We start from the raw sequence: 17,970 nt of genomic DNA, 5'->3' as shown, positions 1-17,970 counted from the left end.
AAACTGTCCAACTGAAACCAGAGTTGGTTCATGAGGTCTGAATGCAGTATTTTATTCTCGCTGTATTTCAAGATGCAGGCAAGACACCCATCATTCAAAGCAGCAGGTCAGTCTTCTCAGAGTTTGTCACAGAATGATCACAAGTAGAATGCCCTTCTTTTATGACTTTTTGACAGGAATACAGAACAAAACAGACGCTACCGTACTTAAACTTAACATTCAAAAAGACATTTTCACCCTCTTTTTGTAGTCGACAAACTCAGACAACGTCCTATCAAACAAAACAAACAGGCTGACATACACAATGCTCGATCTAAAGATCAATGGCCGCATGTCATCCTGGCGGCTTAACTATCAGGAAGGTGTGTGTGTTGTATGAGTGTGTTTGACACAAAGAGCGCGACAGAGAGCAGGTGTCCCACCAGTCAAACCCAGCAAAACAAGGTCAGTCCCTCCTTTCTGCTTCCTTTGTACCCTTCAGCCAGCAGATGGACACACACACACACACACACACACACACACACACACACACAGATATTTATTGGTGTCTGAGAGGAGGAGGGGTCACACCGCAGTGGCCCACCTGAATAAACAGTGGCAGAAATGGTTAAGGATGAGCCCTGCAAGCACGCCTGGGCGCGCGCACACACACACACACACACACACACACACACACACACACACACACACACACACACACAATCTTTTTCTCACACAACACAAATAGCAGAGGCACACATGGGACAGAGCAACAGACAGTGGCTACAGTCAGCCCAAGCAAAGCGGGGAGGGAAAGAATGGGGGAGGAGAAAAGAGGGGGAGAATGAAGGGGTGAGGTGGGGTCAACAGCTGGTGACCTTTGATGGGAAAAACAGATCAGTCTCTAACGAGTGAGAGAGGTTGACCTCTCTCACTCGTTCTCCTTCCACTACTCAAACCAAATTCCCTTTCCTCTTCCCCCTCCCACAGTCAGAGCCCAGCTGCGTGTGAGAGACAGATAAAGCCCCGCCGCTCAGCGCGTTTGAAGTCCACACATACAATAGTAGTGTTTATAAAAACTGATTATCGTATGGCCGGTGACATTCGTGATAAAGAGGCTGGGCTCGCTCTTGTTCTCTTTGATGTCCGGCGGCCTTATTCGCCTTGATTCCACTTAATTCCAAATCTCATTACCCTGCCCCTTTGACCATCTGATTATAACAAGCCCGGCTCATTTTGACACTTCTTTTGATGTATGGAAAGTGCATCAGCAGTTTACACTGGCAAGCCCATTCCACCGGGTCCAGTGTCATCTTTTGGAGGGGAGGGGGGATTCTTTTGGCCCTGTCCCTTGCGTTTGAAGCTGGCGGTCGGGACAAAAGGATAATTATTTCAAACTCAGATCATCCAGCGGGCCGTATAATTTCTATCCCGAGCTGTTTTAAAGGGTCGCTTTGATGCTGAGCGGGCAGGCGATGAGCACAATGGGAAAGTTTGTGCTGCTCTGCTGTCACTTTGATCCTGTGTTTTTAAAACTTACTGTCGCTTGCTGTGGCATTCTGGGAGTCTGCAGGATACCGATGGTCTCAGCAAGTGCATTAGGGGACGATGGGACCATGGCATGTGGTCTTTGATTAGTTCACAATGCGCTTCTACTTGATTGAGTGTCTTTTATCTTAATTCTAAAAAATATCTTGCTTAGACACATTTGTTGCAATCGGCTGATAGACATCCGACCAAGTGATATCGATCAGACCAAAGAAAGGTTTGAACAAATTGTCGGGCACAATGCCTAATGAAGGAGATGAAAGCTCCAGGTAGCAGAGAAGGGACAAAAGAAAAGTCACCTCTCAACCAAGCAAACCATTAAGAACGGAAAGAGAAAAGGAAGAAGGAAAAAAACACTCCAGCCGACTCACCTATCTTCTATTAGTCCACACATTCCTGGACTTTTTAATAGTACTGTACTTCTTTAAAACTCTGTATCTTGCACTCCCACAGGAGGAGGTCATTATGCCCTTGTAAGTGCAAACTTTCAAAAGATTCTGAATCAGATAACTGCACGGATAAGAATACAGGCAGATGATTATCTTGACAAAAGTCCTCCGATAGCTGCTACAAACCATGATGAACTATGATTTATTTTAATTACAGCCCTAATAAAAAACTAACAGATTTACTACCTGTAAAATGTCTTTGTAAAACACTTATTTTTTTAACTACTAGCATGCTGCTTTACTCAGTCAAGCGTGTGGCGTAGCATATGATAAAGGGATAACAGGCAGCGATTAAAACCCCAAACGTAGGGATTTAAACCAAATTAAACTGTTTTAGAAAGCCAGATATCCTGGAAACGTGCTCGTTCATGTGAGCAAATCAACACAATTCACAAACCTTGTGATCAACTAGCGAACTCTGAGACTTGAAGGCAGTCAGACAGTAGCAATCACATATTATGGGCTGTCAGCATTTGAGTTTACAGATACTCAATTTGTGTGTGCATGTTTGTCTGTGCATGTGTGTGTGTGTGTGTGTGTGTGTGTGTGTGTGTGTGTGTGTGTGTGTGTGTGTGTGTGTGTGTGTAAGCCACTGTCTCACACAAACTTGTAGTCAGACGACATTCCAGACAATCTCAACCAATGGCACAGGAACACTGCCCTGCAGTCCGTACTGCTGTGTCTGCCAGGGCACAAACACAGACGCTCTCACACTCTGGGCTGGGTGGTTGGCCAGGGAGACCAGAGTGCGTTGGATTTACTTTTGGGAATAACCCTGCGCATGAGCTCACCTTTTGCTTCCCTTTATTTTTTGCCCTAGTGCCCCCTTCACACTTCTCTCCTTCGCCATTCCTCTTTTGACATGTGGTGATGTCACCCTGATCTGACACTATTCACCCCCCTCTCTCGATCCTTTCCTCCCTCCCTACTTTCTCATCCTTCCTCCCCTTCTCACTGTCACCCATTTTACTGTAAGCCATGTGACTGACAGCTGCAGCTGCAAGTGCTTCAGCGGGACTTCACTTCAGCTGTGTGGCTTTGTAAAGATCTGACCCTCCCTCCAGCCTCCACTCCCATCAGGCCCACGGGCCTTCCCCTAGCAACAGACTTCCAGTCAGGCCAAAAAAAGACAGCCCAATCATTCGGAAGGGGGCTGCAACTCGGCACAGTTTGTGAAAGTAAAAGGTGAACTCGCTCCAGTCGGTTCCGTATGAAAATAAAAAGTGAACAGGAGTCTGTTCTCAACTCTATAGATCCAGACAGGAAAAAAAACATAACAATAACTCCAAACGTACAGAAATACACAGATGTTGCCTAATCAAACCTCAGATTCCCGACAGTTTACAGTAATCCTCGGGACCACATTATTGCATTATGATCAATTCTGAGAAGCGGGCTGGTGACACACGGAAAGAGAGTTGAAGGTGTGACTCCCACAGAGCTCGCAACCAAAAAGTCATATGACCCTGACCGATATTACAGGAAACTAGCAGCTGCCTCCTTTACCAGCAAGGTGTGAGAGCATAGAGACACGAAGGGAAGCTACGCTAACTGTTAGCACTAGACTAACTTGTTTCAGGGCTGAGTGATGATGTAAAAATGTTCCCTGCTCACACACAATAAAAAACAGTCCGCCCTGAAGAGGATACAGACGAACGCTGTCATAGTTGTGTGTGTGTGTGTGTGTGTGTGCCAAGAAAGGCAATTATCTCGTTACACAAATTGCAGTAAGCTTTCATAAATCAGCTTCAGCCTTTTGATTCTTATCTTAGGCGTATTTTGGTGAAACCTCAGAGAGCCTTTCCTTGAACTGTGTTTTGTTTTCTCTGACTTCTTGATGGACTAACAAGCTCATGTTTGTGACATACACGCACATGTGCACACACACACACACTGGTGCACAAACACGCCCTACCCAAATAGGGCAGTAAATCTCCAGTGAGATGCCAGTGCAGGCAGTCCCCACAGGCACAGTTTCACAACCGGGAACAACTGAGTTAGAGCTGTACGTGAGCTGATACCAGTCGGTTACTTGACCACGCGCTAAACGCTAAAGACGGAGAGCCATATTTACACCAGCAGAGCTTAAGTGTTGAGGGTGTAGAGAGGGGGGGGGGGGGGAGTGTGATGGAGTCACATTCCTCAGCGACGTCCCATTAATGCATTACTTCGAAGATGCAAAGGCATATGCATCCTCCACAGACGGAAAGGGAGACTATTTCAGGAGCATTTCAAAGAGGCCACTGACCTCAGAAAACAGTCACGGGGAGCCAGATCGTTCTGGTGCCGTGTTTAGCAGTAAATGGGGTGTGTGTGGGTAGAGGGGAGGGTGGTACTCACAGGTAGAGGGATACAATCTTGGAAGCAGCCTGGCCTAAATCTGGTATGGAGGTCAACTCATTGTGATCCAGCCGCCTGAAAGGAGAAAACACAACACAGTAGAGTGGATTAAAAAAAGAAAGCTGTGCCCTGAAGGAAAAACAACAATTATATGTTTTTAGGAGGACTTAACATAGGCATTCTCACAAGTATGAGACACTTTTAAACTAAAAAAAAAATCTGAAATTAAAAAAAGAATCTGAAATTCAGACACAAAGACAGACCCTGCATCGAGCTAAAGCTTTCTTTTTGCAGAAAGTTTTTCATAATACATCAGATTAAGGCCGAATTCAATAATTTCAATTAAATCTGTGTAAAAACAAGAAGAACAAGTAGCAAGTCATCCTTTAAAAAAAACAGATTAAAACAGATGTCGGGGGAGCGTATGACTGGCCGGCCGGTCTGCCAATGATATTACCAGTGTGTGTGGGTGTGTGTGTGTGTGTGTGTGTGTGTGTGTGTGTGTGTGTGTGTGTGTGTGTGTGTGTGTTATGCGTATCACCAGTTAGCTGGTGTATCTGTGTGTGTTTGTGTGTGTGTGTGTGTCTATGTGTCTTGTGTATTGGCGCTGAGTGACACAGAGCCAAGCCCTCTCCTCACCATATAAAATATTTACAAGGCCAGCGTTGGCCACAGTATCAGGTGGTGGAGAGGAGGCTTAATATAGAAAACCAACACTTTATTCTCAATTGGAACTTAGTTCAAGGAAACAACATACGAGGATGCTACCAGGAAGTTGAGTGTGAATCATGCACGTTAGTCAGAATTAAGTCATTGATAAAAACGCAGCACAGCTTTGCCGTCGATGGCCTCAGTGGAAATTGTGTGTGTATTCTGTGGGCGACTACTTACAGCTCTCTCAAGTTGGGAAGGGTGTCAAATACTTCGACATTGATGGAGGTCAACTTGTTGTGGCCAAGGTTTCTGAAAAGAAGAAGAAGAAGATGTAAATAAAAAAAGTACCAGTAGCTCAAATCCTGATATGCCAAATAGTGGACAGAGGAGGACCATTTAAATAAACAAAAACATGCAAGTTTCAGAAATGAAACAATATTTTTCACAACCTTTATTGTATTTGTCATTAAGTAGTTTAAATACGGATCCTAATCAATAAAAACAATAATTTCTCTCATTTGACAAACAGCCTCAAAATAAGTCGGTACATCCATTCAGCTTTGAAGGAGGGTCCAAATCAATAATATTGATAGAGAGTGTCTCTCTCTCCCTCTCTCTCTCTCCTGGCTCACTTTCCGAACATAACCCACAGGCCATTCATCTGCAGTAGTCAATTTGCACTTTAGACTAACAGCGTATTTAATAGCTGGCACTTGACTCGTACAGAGGCTAATTACGGAGTGGTTTGTCCGGCGATGTGCGATATAGCATTACCACCGGCGGGGAGCGAGCGTAAAAGGATGGGCTTATGTGTGCTCGCCTCCCACGGCGCACAATTTAAATTGACTTCAAGCGTAAACAAGTGGCATCTCTGCAGCACACCTCCCGCCGGGCTGGCATGCGGCCTGGCTGGCATGCGGCCTGGCTGGCATGCGGCCTGCCCCCGTTGGCAAAGGGGAGGCTGCAGTGAGAGTGCCGTTTGTGGGGGGATTTTTGATTTTTTTTTTTTTTTTGCAGACAAGACAAACGGAGCCCACAGCTCCGAGCCGCCTGCGTCCCTCTGTTCAGACATGAGAGACGGCCCAGGAATGTTTCACAGGCCTGCCGAGAGATGGCCGCTTGTTCCCAGACACTGGGGACACTTTTACCTGCTGCAACACATTCCTCGCCCCTCTTATCCCACCATACTCTTAGAAAGTCTGCCGCACAGGGTGGGTGGGTTGGGTGTTTGTGTGTGTGGGTGTCATTCTTCATTTTTAGAGAAAGTAGGGGTGGCCATTATGAGAGCTAATGTGAGGAGGAAGAGCAAAAAAGACTGTTATTTAAAAAAAACAAAAAACATTCTCACTTGACAGATTTCCCTTTCTTGTTTTCTGTGCTTGAGTGCAAATAATGACAGTCTCCCTCCCCAAATCTTTTCCTCTGCCTGTGTGACGAGATAATAGTGGAGCGCGTGTCTGCCCTCCGGCCACAGGCCTGCGACTATTGTTCTCCCCCCCCCCCCAAACAAGATGAAACCACACCCACTTTCATATGACAATAATAAGTGATGAAAAGGAAGGAGGTTTCCATCATTCTTAGCTTATTTGAATGTAGTCAGTTCAAGGGCCTTAGGTAATGCCGATTTATTGGCATAACAGCATACACGTTACATAGTGTGTGCTGTACTAGGGCATTGTGTAACTACTAGGGCTGGGCCATTACCACAAATGTTACTAAAATTAGGTTTATGTTAGTAAATCATAAATCAAAGAGCCATTTCATAACTTGTGATTTATCCAATATGTGATCGATGGTAAATATCTAGATATTGTATATCTAAAAAAAATGTCATTTTTAAACGGCAGTATTATGTTTATCTTTACCACCACTAACATTAAATGACGATCATTCTTTTGTGGGAAAGACTGTTTCCAGGAAAAGGGAGGTGTGCATGTGTGATTATGTTATGATGATCATTTACTGGGGCACCTCCCATTGCGGCCCAGAGCACTGAAATGCCGTCCCCAGCAACAGGAGGCAATTGCCTCAATACGGTAAAGCAAAGTAAAAAAATAAGAGGCCGCCTCTGCCTGGAGTTGCAGATCTATCAGGTAACACACACACACACACACACACACACACACACACACACACACACACACACACACACACACACACACACACACACACACACACACACAGCTCAGAAAAGATGAACTTTTTTGTTTGTTTTTTTAAATCAACCAATTCTGGTACAAAACAAGTGAGTCATTTCACAGGTGAGCCTTGCATCATAAGCAAATAAAGATCCATCCAGGGACTAATGACACAGTTAATGACACTGACAAATACTGTGCAAATATCCATGAGCTTGACGCTCGGAGACTAAAATAAACAAAAGGTCAAAACAGAACAAAGGGATGACGACTAAGAAGAAGAAGAAGAAGAAGAAGAAGAAGAAGAAGAAGAAGAAGAAGAAGAAAAAAAGTCCCGCCCGAGAGCCAAACCTGCAGTGCTGGTGCTAAAGGCCACAGCAACAAACAAACCGGGCCCTTTGTGTGAGTGCACAAGCCTTACATGTGCCTCTGTCTGAGTCACCGCCGGTGTTTACACAACTGAGACTTTTTCTCTCCCCCTCTCATTCTCAGCCAGATTTATTCTCTTGCCTATCAGATCAGATAACTTTCACAGCATTTTAACACCTACTGTATGAATCGATGGTGATAACGCTCTCCCTCTCCCTCCCAACTTCCCCCCTGAAGGAGGAGGGGGAGGTCCACGGGACCATGGTGTTAAGCGCAGTTAATGGTTTCCAAAAAGTGACCTTACAATCGTGCCGTTTCTGAAAGAAGCCTGAAAGCAATTAGAGTTTGTTTTTTTTACTTTGAGACACCAGCAGAAGCAAAATGCACGAAGGAGAATGGGAAAGTTTTTAAAGAACGAGGTGTGAGGTGAGCAAACCGGAGAAGGTTCACGTCATATAATTCAACCAGCCATAAAAATAAGAAAAGGATGTATCGCAGAGACAGCAACGATTGATGCGAAGAACCACCTCAAACACCACAAAGCAGTTTGTCTTAATGCCTCAAACACAGCATTCCTTCGTACGGTACAACTAGTTTATACAAATGGGCAGGGACTGTTTGACATTAGTCAGCAGGATCTTAATCTAAAGTTCTCTCTGCCAGGTACTTAACCAAAGTGTGAGACAATTCAAGGCCACATGTTGAGCCAAATACTTCCCCACTTAAATGCAAGCTTATCCGAGTAGTGTGCTCGCAGCCAGGTGAGAGCTGCGTCCGCTCATTTGAGTATTCATGGGTTCAAAAGGCGATCAAATAGAATCACAGCAATGTTTTACAGGTTGAATTTAAGTTGAATTTATCACTTCATAAAAAAAATGTATCAGTTAATGAAAAACTAACTCCTGACCACAGAATATATGATTAATCTGGCCTCCGTTAAGCACAAAGTTCCTCTGAAGTTGTCTCATTCAAGTTATAACAGCTTGGTGTCATAAGAAATTCACAAATATGAAGAAGAAGAAAAAACAGGCCCTGCGTAACATTTACCGTCTGCTCTAAACTGCTCTGGCCAACACGTTAACGGTGATGTGGTCTGAACTGACGGCCATCCATCAGTGAGCTCAGGTCACCATAACCTCTCTGCTGTCAGCTCGACTGGAGACGAGAGGCAAGAGGTCTGCCGGAAAGAGAGCCGGGCCAAACGCCTCCCGAGTCCTGACACACATTTTCAACAAATATTACAAACTCTTGGAGACTGTTAAAGAAATATCAGGAGGATGAAGTGGACATGTAAAGACTTAAGGCTGCAACACAATATGACCCCGGAAAAAGACAAATGTAACGAAACAACCGAAGATCTGTTGCCCCGAAGCAGGTACCCTCATTTTTTCAAAACGGTCAGTTGATCAAATCAATACATTAACATTAACCGTTAACTCATCCGTCAAGAATTTTCCGACATGAGGTCCCTCTTTTGCTTTCCTCTCTCATAAATAAAGATGTATAACTTTGGGATTTTGGATTGCTTCGTCGCTGATCTGACATATAAAACTCATTAAAAGACTTTAAGAAAGATCTGCGCTCTGGGTGCCGTGGGAGTCGAGGAAAGCTGGGAGTATAGGAGTGATGTCATGGCTGATGTATGACACTATGCTTGGAAGTCAGCGCACGGCCTGTGTATGTGTGTATAGGGGGGGCGGGAGCAGCAGGGAATTGCACATACAAAGATATATCATTATTATCTTTCCCCTTTTTTATCGCAGACAAATGCAGCATGAACTTTGCTCGCTGAAAGTGTGAAGTGATGTCAGTGATGAGCCTCCCATCGTCCAGCTGGGAGACAAAGGCTCCTTAATGTGGTCGATTTCAGAGCATCATAAAACTAGTCAAATAATAACCTGAGTGTCTGAGGGCCCCACACACACACACACACACACACACACACACACACACACACACACACACACACACACACACACACACACACACACACACACACACACACACACACACACACACACACACACACACACACACACACACACACACCTCTTCCTATCATTAAGGGCCAGTTTATAGCCAAGCAACTGCAGTGAGAGTGTACACAAAGCCAACACCCACTTTAGGCCGACGTACTACACACTAACAGAGGAAGAAAACCAGTGGAACAATGCCGTTGCAACTTCGGCACGGTTAAAGGCATACGTCAACGGACAAGATTTGCAATAATCATAATAATGATAAATGCGATGAGTACAATATCAGTAACTGCAAGATCAGGGAAGAGTGAGAAGAACGTCCATCAGTGCATGATCAGAGATGTGGAGCACTGACGGGAAAAGCATAATTCATCATTTGCATTACAAGTGCCTCCCTCCGAACTCAACAAAGGAGCTGCTCAAGCCTTTGAACTCAGCGAGGCTTGGAGTGCGAGTTTGTAAAGTTTTCGGAGGCGGGAAGGTCGGGCCACATCTTGGGGCCATGTGCATCGCCATTCCTTGCGCTGCTGGTCTAGGGCTGATGAAGGGGACTCCAAATCCACCCTAAAAAAGGGTGGGGGGGAGAGGGTGTAAGGGGGTCTGCACTGGCCTTGAGGCACCGCATGAACCCACGGCCTGGACACTCCGGATTAGAAGCACAATAACCCTTGTGCTGCCAAACGGCAACCATGCCGGTGCACTTGCTGCTTCTGCATTTAACAACTGGATTCTAGCGTAAAAGCAACAGGGTGATTAGTTACAAAATGGCCCTAGATTACTTAATTACAAGTCAAAAGGAAATAAGTGTCCCTGATTAATGGAGAGAATAACATTAATACTGTTGCATCTCTTCCGCAGGGCTTTTGTTTTAGTACTGTGCAGACAGCTGACCTTATGCCTGCAACTTCAAAGCACAGAGAAAGACAGGGCCATTAGTCTATTTTCCCTAGTCCTTGTTTATTATACTAGCAGGGCACAATTCAGCGATAATTACACTCCAGCCAGTGGTGAAAAGCGTTTCAAAACAGTGGACTCCAAGTGCATGGGAATATGCGGGTGTCTAGACGGTTGAGCTCTGATGCTCATTTCCTTTCTGCAGCAACAGAAAGCGCAGAGGCTCAAAAAAAATCTGCGGTTCCAACTTAGCACTCAAAACTCCACTTGCTGCCTGTTTTCTGGGAAGAAGCTGCTTCGCTCCCTCTCTGTCCAAGTCACGCTTTTTTTTCCCCCTTTCTCTCCAACATCTCCAGATTTCAAAACTCTTACCAGATGTAGAAAATTCACAGATGATTCATCTATCAGACCCACTTTGTAGACACCGACTTCAGGCGGAAAGAGGGAAAGGTGTGGAGAGAAAAAACTTGCCCTGAAGTGTCTTTACAAAAGGGCCATCTATTCTGCTGACTGGATTCCTGCAGAATGACTGACTTGTGGCAGCAGCTGTTTGATTGTCATTAAAAACAAGCTATGAGCACACTTCCATATCTCCATGTTGATGTCGGACAGTATCGGTTGTTATGAGTATAAGGAATCAACCTTAGCTGCTCTTTCCTAATTTGATCACAGCTACAGATTTGCATAAATCATCCTAAAATCTGTTAAAAGAGGATGGTTTACAATATAAAATAGATATCCGCTTGCTCGCCTAAATTTCCATAAAGGATATCTCTGCACTTTTACTATCCAGCGTAACACCAAACAGCTTGATAAGGGACGAAAAAGGGAAGAGCGGCGAATAATAAAAAATAAAAATATCGCTTCCAACAATAATCTCATCCGAAACCCATCTAAGCGCTTTGAGTTTGACTTTAAAATATTCACATGTTGATGCAAGAGTCACAAGGGTAAGGAAACTATGACAATAAACAAACTTGGTATACTCCCACTACCACAAGATGACAAGGCTGCGTAGTGAGAAATGACCGAGAAACCACAAGAGGCTCAGCCCTGCAGTCTCTGCCCCCCCGCTGAAATGTTCACCTGTTTAGGCAGAAGCATTTGTGCAGTTAAGTATCCTACCAGTCCTGCTATCAAGTTCAAGCATACTTTCAGCAGATATGGCCGTGATAGGTGAAACAAACTAATACACTACTTAAATAAATGGAGTTGTGTCTGACGGTATGTGACATACAAGCAGACAGTTCTGCAATGTTTCATGTCCTCCCTTGGGTTCCCTGGGTGTTTTACAACATGGGTGACAGTGGTTGAGGTTTCTGACCACTGACAAGACTTTTACCAACGAGTGGAACCAGCCCGAAGGCGGCCGCAGCAGCAACAGCAGCAGCAGACCGTGAATTTGACAAAACACTTCCATGCAGTGGGCGGAAAATGTCCGCCCACCTCCCCACACAGCGCCCCGAGCCAGGTGATATGTGGGCCCCACCCTCTGCGGACCAGTTCTACAAGCAGCCAGCCAAGACCAGCCCAGATCCTGTCAGGAAACCACCAACACTAACCTGTATCCTGAGGGCAGAAGCCAAAAACCCAAATGTTAGGGGTAGTGTTTACCAATAAGGCTGTGCTGTGAACTTTAAGGCCACGGATTAGGGGTTGGAGTTGCGGGAGAAGGTCTGGAGTACACCAGCACATTTGGAAACCACTTGTGAAAATGCTGGGTTACAATCGGGATCGTTCAGGATCAGGCTTTTGCTTGCTTTTTCACCAAGGTTATTGCAAGCCTGAAAGGCAAGGACATGGCTTTAAATGAATAAAAAGGAGGACAAAAACCTCATGAAAAATTGGCAGCTTTCTGGAACAATGAAAATACAAAAAATATTTTTTACAACCTTACAAGAGACAAAAACAAACGTAAAAGACGCTGGAAAACAACACACCATATATCTGCCTTTATCTCTTTCCAACCACGGCAAACTCAGCCAGAAAAATTAGGCATGTTCGTGATTTTATTTACTTACAAAATCCTATTACGTCGGTGGCACTGTGGGCAAAAATGCTTTTTATGCACATTACCCCTGGCTGCAAATAAGATAAGGCACCACTCCTGAGAGGGAATATGTGACTGTGTGAGAGCAAACTTGCTTTGAATGTTATTAGGCTATTCATCAATCAGAAACAATGGACAGACACCTGAGACTGGTGGTCAGTTGGTTAAATGTCATAACGACTGATGTAGAACAGCAGAGGGTTTATGGCAGCAGGGGCTTTAAAGACACGTTATCAAAAAAAACAAACTGTGTGGCCACCCATGGGACCTGACAATAAAATAATTCATATAGTAATGTACTAGTTTCATGAAGTGATTTATTGTTTGTGCGTTTTGCGTAGTCAATTACACGACCCCTCAATCCCTCACCAGGTCTCTTTGTTAGCTCTGCCAGGCCACTTTCTCACAGGGGACTATTTAAACCAGGGTCCTGAAGGCAGATTATTTTGACAAGTGGAAGGAGTCGGGGCCTTTCCCTTCCCCTACAGCCATGGGACTTTTGGAACTGCTACTGGTGGATGAACGGCCAGCATCAAGCTTCTGGCCAGCCCCATGACGCATATTCATCAAGAATTACTCCAACAAAGTGCCCCAAAAAAGACTAAAACAGTGAGAAGGAGGTTGTGAGGAGCAGCACCAACTTATTTAAAATGAATTATAATGCATTGTAGTTATAAAGATGTGCATTTAACACATTCGATAGGCAAGTAGAAAAACAAAACAGAGAAGACAGCGTCATTGTAGTGCAGCTAAAAGCTAGAAATACATGTTTCCACCTCTCCTGTAAACTGCTGTGTAAATGCAGCTCCTGAGGTGCTACTGCTGTGTTCATTATTGTAATCCCAATTTAGGAGCCTGGAGAAATAAAATTGCGGCAAATACATGACAGCTCAATCCTTCTTCACCCACACAAAAGGGTGGGACAGCTCCATTAGTTTTAAGCCACTGGATGTCTATCAACAACAAAATCAGAACAGAGAGGCTGATGATCGCCTGGAAGGAGGTGCAGAGAGCACATGCAGACAGTCGATTCCGTACTGATATCCCTGGGTTCAGATGCTTGGAGGTAGCGATGGACAAACGTACTGTGCCTTAACACTAAAGCACTATGCAAATGGTCGAGTTCAGCTCACAAGACGGCGCCATTGTTGTTGCACTGTGCTTTTAAAAGGCTGCATCAACTTGTCACTTTCAACAGCACGACAGTTTTCCCTTTCGTTTGAGAATGACACACACCCACAGCAGCAGAACTTCAGAGACACACACACAAATAAAACTTTTAACCCACGACACGAAACATAATTTCATCTACTCAAGTGGACAGGACGAGGCGTATGGTACCTTAATAATGGGATCAAACTGGGCCACATGTGAAATTGTCCATACTTGTCTCTTTGGGTTTACCGTAATCGTCTGTTATTCTGGCTCACTTACAGATCCCAAGGGAACAGCGCTGGTTTCCTTTGAGTTACCTGCCAACATAGTGTGACTATCTCAAAGTGGTGTGGAAATATGCAACCTAGGTGTTTTAAAAAGATAATCCAAAGCCATAAAGTCATTCCCTTTGAAAACAACAAGATTGCGGGTTCTTAAATCTCGGCCGATAAGGTTTGGCCGAGATAACCGGAGTAGACTTGGAGCGAGACGGAGGCCTCATGAAGGACAGCGTCTTTAAAGAAAAAGTCCAGAGCAGCTGTCTGTGATGGGACATTTGTCCCACAGTCGTTGTCCTTTGTACGTGAGGACAGGAGGAGCAGTGTGCGTCCGCGTACTTGCCCGAGAAACAGCATCGGCACTTGAACTTGGCCGAGTGGTGCTTCAGGGCAGCGAGGCTACCCGGGCACACAAGTGCTGTTATTCATGTTTTTAGAGGACTTTTTTTAAAAGTTGCATTCCTTACTTCCCAGGGGAAGATAAACTGCCTAACACAGGAACCTGGGAGCCAGAGAAGTCTCTAGGTCTTTGGTCTTTAACCCCACGTTCCCAGAAAACACACACACACACACACACACACACCGAGACACACACACACCGAGACACACACACAGGTTGCAGTATAATCGATGTGAGAGACAAAATGTTGGTTGGGAGGACAGAGAGTCCTTGAGCTTAATAGGTGCTGAAGTCTCCAAAACATTGGAGGGTGCTCCATAATTTTTTTTTAAATAAAATGTAAAAAAAACCAACTCCTAAATCGGGTAAATTACTAAATTATAGTTTCAGCGGTTGTCAGTCTTATTCTGAGCAACCAATGCAGAATTGACCAGAAATGTAATTTGTGAAGTATGTCTAGAAACATAGAAACAAGAATTATGATAATACCCGTCATGAATCTGACTGTGTAAAGCAGAGGCTTGTTTGTTATGACATGTCTAGGTCCATTTGTTTACTCACCCCGAGAGGGCCGCTTGTTCTCCACAGCATTTTCAGATAAATACAAATTAAACATACCATTGAAATATTTCTGGAAGTTAATCCAATGTAAAAAATAATTTAAAAAAAGGTAAAGTAACTTAACTTAAGAATATACTACGAATTTGATAAATGGGCCACAGCAGGAGATCATTATATTACTTTTATTGTTTTTAGGGGCCATGTAAGTCGGACACATAAGAAAGTTTTTAATGGAACAAGATCATTATATTACTTGTATTGTATTGTTATTACGAGGATATCCCCATTTGCCCTGGAGCAAGCCCCCCCATAGATGGTGTCCATTGACAAAATACTCTGTGTGTGTATGTCCCTGTTCTGTTCATTACACCTGACCTGTGAGCACCAGGCTGTTTCTGCTTCTTCTTCTTCTTTAGTCCTGGTTGTTTTACAGCCAGGGACCTCCGGGGGACGTTGTGTGTGTGTGTGTGTGTGTGTGTGTGTGTGTGTGTGTGTGTGTGTGTGTGTGTGTGTATATATATATATATATATATATATATATATATATATATATATATATATATATATATATATATATATATGTGTGTGTGTGTGTGTGTGTGTGTGTGTGTGTGTGTGTGTGTGTGTGTGTGTGTGTATGTGTGTGTGTGTGTGTGTGTATTGTTTTTTAATGAGTTAACAGGAACACAAGAAGTTTAATTGTACTTAATGAAACTCACTCGGTTTTTTTTAAGTGACTATGGGCGAAGATGGGCTAAACATGACAGTTACTTCTGCAGTAGAGAGACACATGTGTTGTACTACTCAAATCAGAACCCCTCAAATATTCTCGGAGGGATTCCACAAGAGAAAACTGCCTCAGGAAAGAAGGGGGGGTCCCCCCACTGCTTACTACCTATTTATTCGCGCCCCTCCTACAGATAAGTTTCTCCGCTTTACATTTCTTTCCTAGCGGGGTCACCCCGTTATGGACCGGTCAATAAATAGGCGAGGGGCGGGTGGACAACTGCTGTGCGCTTTACTTACAAGGAAGCGGTCCGGACGGGCAGGTCCAGAGGCGTATCCGTCAGGTCCAGGCCGCTACAGTCCACAGATTCCCCGCTGCAGGTACAGTTCTGGGCACACGGCACACCGGAACTCAATCCATAGCTGACGAACAGTTCGGCCGTCAAAATGATATAAAAAACACAAGGAAAAACATATCCAAGTCGTCCCAGGGACGCCGCCATTTTGTATCCAGTTTTAATAGCGCGACCGCTGAGCTCTCTCACACTCTCACTCTCTCTCCTCGCACCCACAAACCGGGATATCAACGTCGCTTCGGAGGGACGGAAGGCCCCCCGGGAGCACGTTAATTAAGTCTTGTTGTGGACCAGAGAGGCTAGCAGCGACAGCTGCGGTGCAGTGAAGCGTTTCCCATCCCAGTTACAGTCATTGAGGACAGTCCCCCCAGCCTCCGAGTCCAACTTTCTCCCCTGGTGTCCGACGCGGGCTTAAAAAAAAATCAAAAATCAAAAGGTGATCCACAGACCAGCTAAAAAAATTATGTAAAAAAGGCTGCAACGAACTTTAGGACACTTTAAGTTGACGCAGGGTGGCCATGCGACTCTCAAACAACTACTTTCTCGGTCGGATAATTGCTCTTGGTGACATGCTGGGAACACACAATGTTAAAAGGACGGCGCGCGCCCGGACGGTAACTGTTGCTCCGTCTCACAGAGGTTACCCCGCTGACTTCTGGCGGCGCTGTTATTAAATGCCCAGCGGCCGAAGTTGACGACGGGGCAAATAACTTTAGACCCCCGCGCCGGTAACAGTGCCCCGAAAAACTCCAGCGTCGGTTCTCTCGAGCCCGGGGTCTCACCGGCGCTGTCGCGACGAAATAAAATCCAAGTTTGAAACACACGCGCAATCTGCTCCAGCCGACAGCTTATCAGGTGCAGTTTGTGGTCACACAACTTCAACGATCCGATTAATAGCACAGATAGGGTCTCTCCCCCTTTCTCTCTCTCTCTTTACCCCTCTCTCTCTCTCTCTCTCTTCGATCGTGTACCACCACCAGGACTTTTTTCCTTTCTTGAGTTACTTTTTCTTTTTTCTTTTTTCTTTCCTCCCTCCGGGTGATCGTTCCGTAAGTCCCACGTTGGATGCACAACGGCTATTCCAGGCTCCGCCCACGTGGCGCCGCGATTGGTCGCTGCGATTTAATGGGCGGGTTGAGCCCTCCCCTCATTGGTCGTTACGGAGTTTCTACGCGCGACGTGAGGCCGGAGAGCCTCTCGAGCGGCTGTCAGTCAGCGGCGGCCGGACCCGCCCACTTTTTTCCCACCCTGGGGTGTGAAACCGCGCCACCTCCCTTCACTCTCGCTGCTTCTTAAAGAGACAATCGGCAAGATCGAGCTCTGTAATCGTATTATAACAAGCTAAAATAACACAATTGGTTTCAAACGCCATAACAATTCAGTTTCAAGTGTTTGTTGGCTAAATCTATGCTTACGTGTATAAGAAAAAGCGCTATGTTTACTCCACGGTGAAGGGGGACGTGAAGATGGCAAGCAACTAGTGTCACGTTGCCTATTCTCCTCACACTATTATGATTACTGCCATTAATGATTACAGTGTGTGTGTGCGTGTGTGTGTGTGTGTGTGTGTGTGTGTGTGTGTGTGTGTGTGTGTGTGTGTGTGCGTGTGTGTGTGTGTGCGTGTGTGTGTGTGTGGGTGTGTGGGTGTATGTGTGCGTGTGTGGGTGTTCATTCAGTATCATTAGATTATCCTAAATACATTTTTAACTGTGCAGAAAGGCAATTAGATGGTGGGTTAACTGATGTTGTGTGTGTGTATATGTGTGTGTGTGTGTGTGTGTCTGCATGCATGAATGCATGCACATTTAGAAGATAATATTATATAAGGTGTTGATTATGGATTTAACAATATATGCATGCAATATTTATCCAAAGGGAATAGATGTAACTTTAAATGTTAGCGTATGCCTGTGTGTGATTGTGTGTGCATGTGTGTGTGTGTGTGTGTGTGTGTGTGTGTGTGTGTGTGTGTGTGTGTGTGTGTGTGTGTGTGTGTGTAGTGCATGTCTAAAGGATAGATAGATAGATAGATAGATAGATAGATAGATAGATAGATAGATAGATAGATAGATAGATGTATCAAAACTGTAGCTA

General features: G+C 44.8%; 1 protein-coding gene across 1 annotated transcript in view; it reads right to left on the bottom strand.

Moving 5' to 3' along the window:
* Positions 1 to 16,930, bottom strand: part of lrig1 (leucine-rich repeats and immunoglobulin-like domains 1) — a 33,819-nt gene extending 16,889 nt beyond the window's left edge. The window contains exons 1-3 of the mRNA XM_068593587.1: positions 15,821 to 16,930; positions 5,208 to 5,279; positions 4,317 to 4,391 (exon numbers count right to left, since the gene is read on the bottom strand). Of these exons, the coding sequence (XP_068449688.1) occupies positions 4,317 to 4,391; positions 5,208 to 5,279; positions 15,821 to 16,023 (350 nt within the window). The 5' untranslated portion in view covers positions 16,024 to 16,930. The remainder of the gene's footprint in view (positions 1 to 4,316; positions 4,392 to 5,207; positions 5,280 to 15,820) is intronic.
* Positions 16,931 to 17,970: the final 1,040 nt, after the last annotated feature.

The sequence above is a fragment of the Clinocottus analis genome, unplaced genomic scaffold, assembly GCF_023055335.1.
Source record: "Clinocottus analis isolate CAN_PGR_092001 unplaced genomic scaffold, fCliAna1.0.p SCAF_3, whole genome shotgun sequence".
NCBI lineage: Eukaryota > Metazoa > Chordata > Actinopteri > Perciformes > Cottidae > Clinocottus > Clinocottus analis.
The sequence above is the reverse complement of the archived record's forward strand: the minus strand, read 5'-3'. Positions and strand labels throughout refer to the sequence as shown.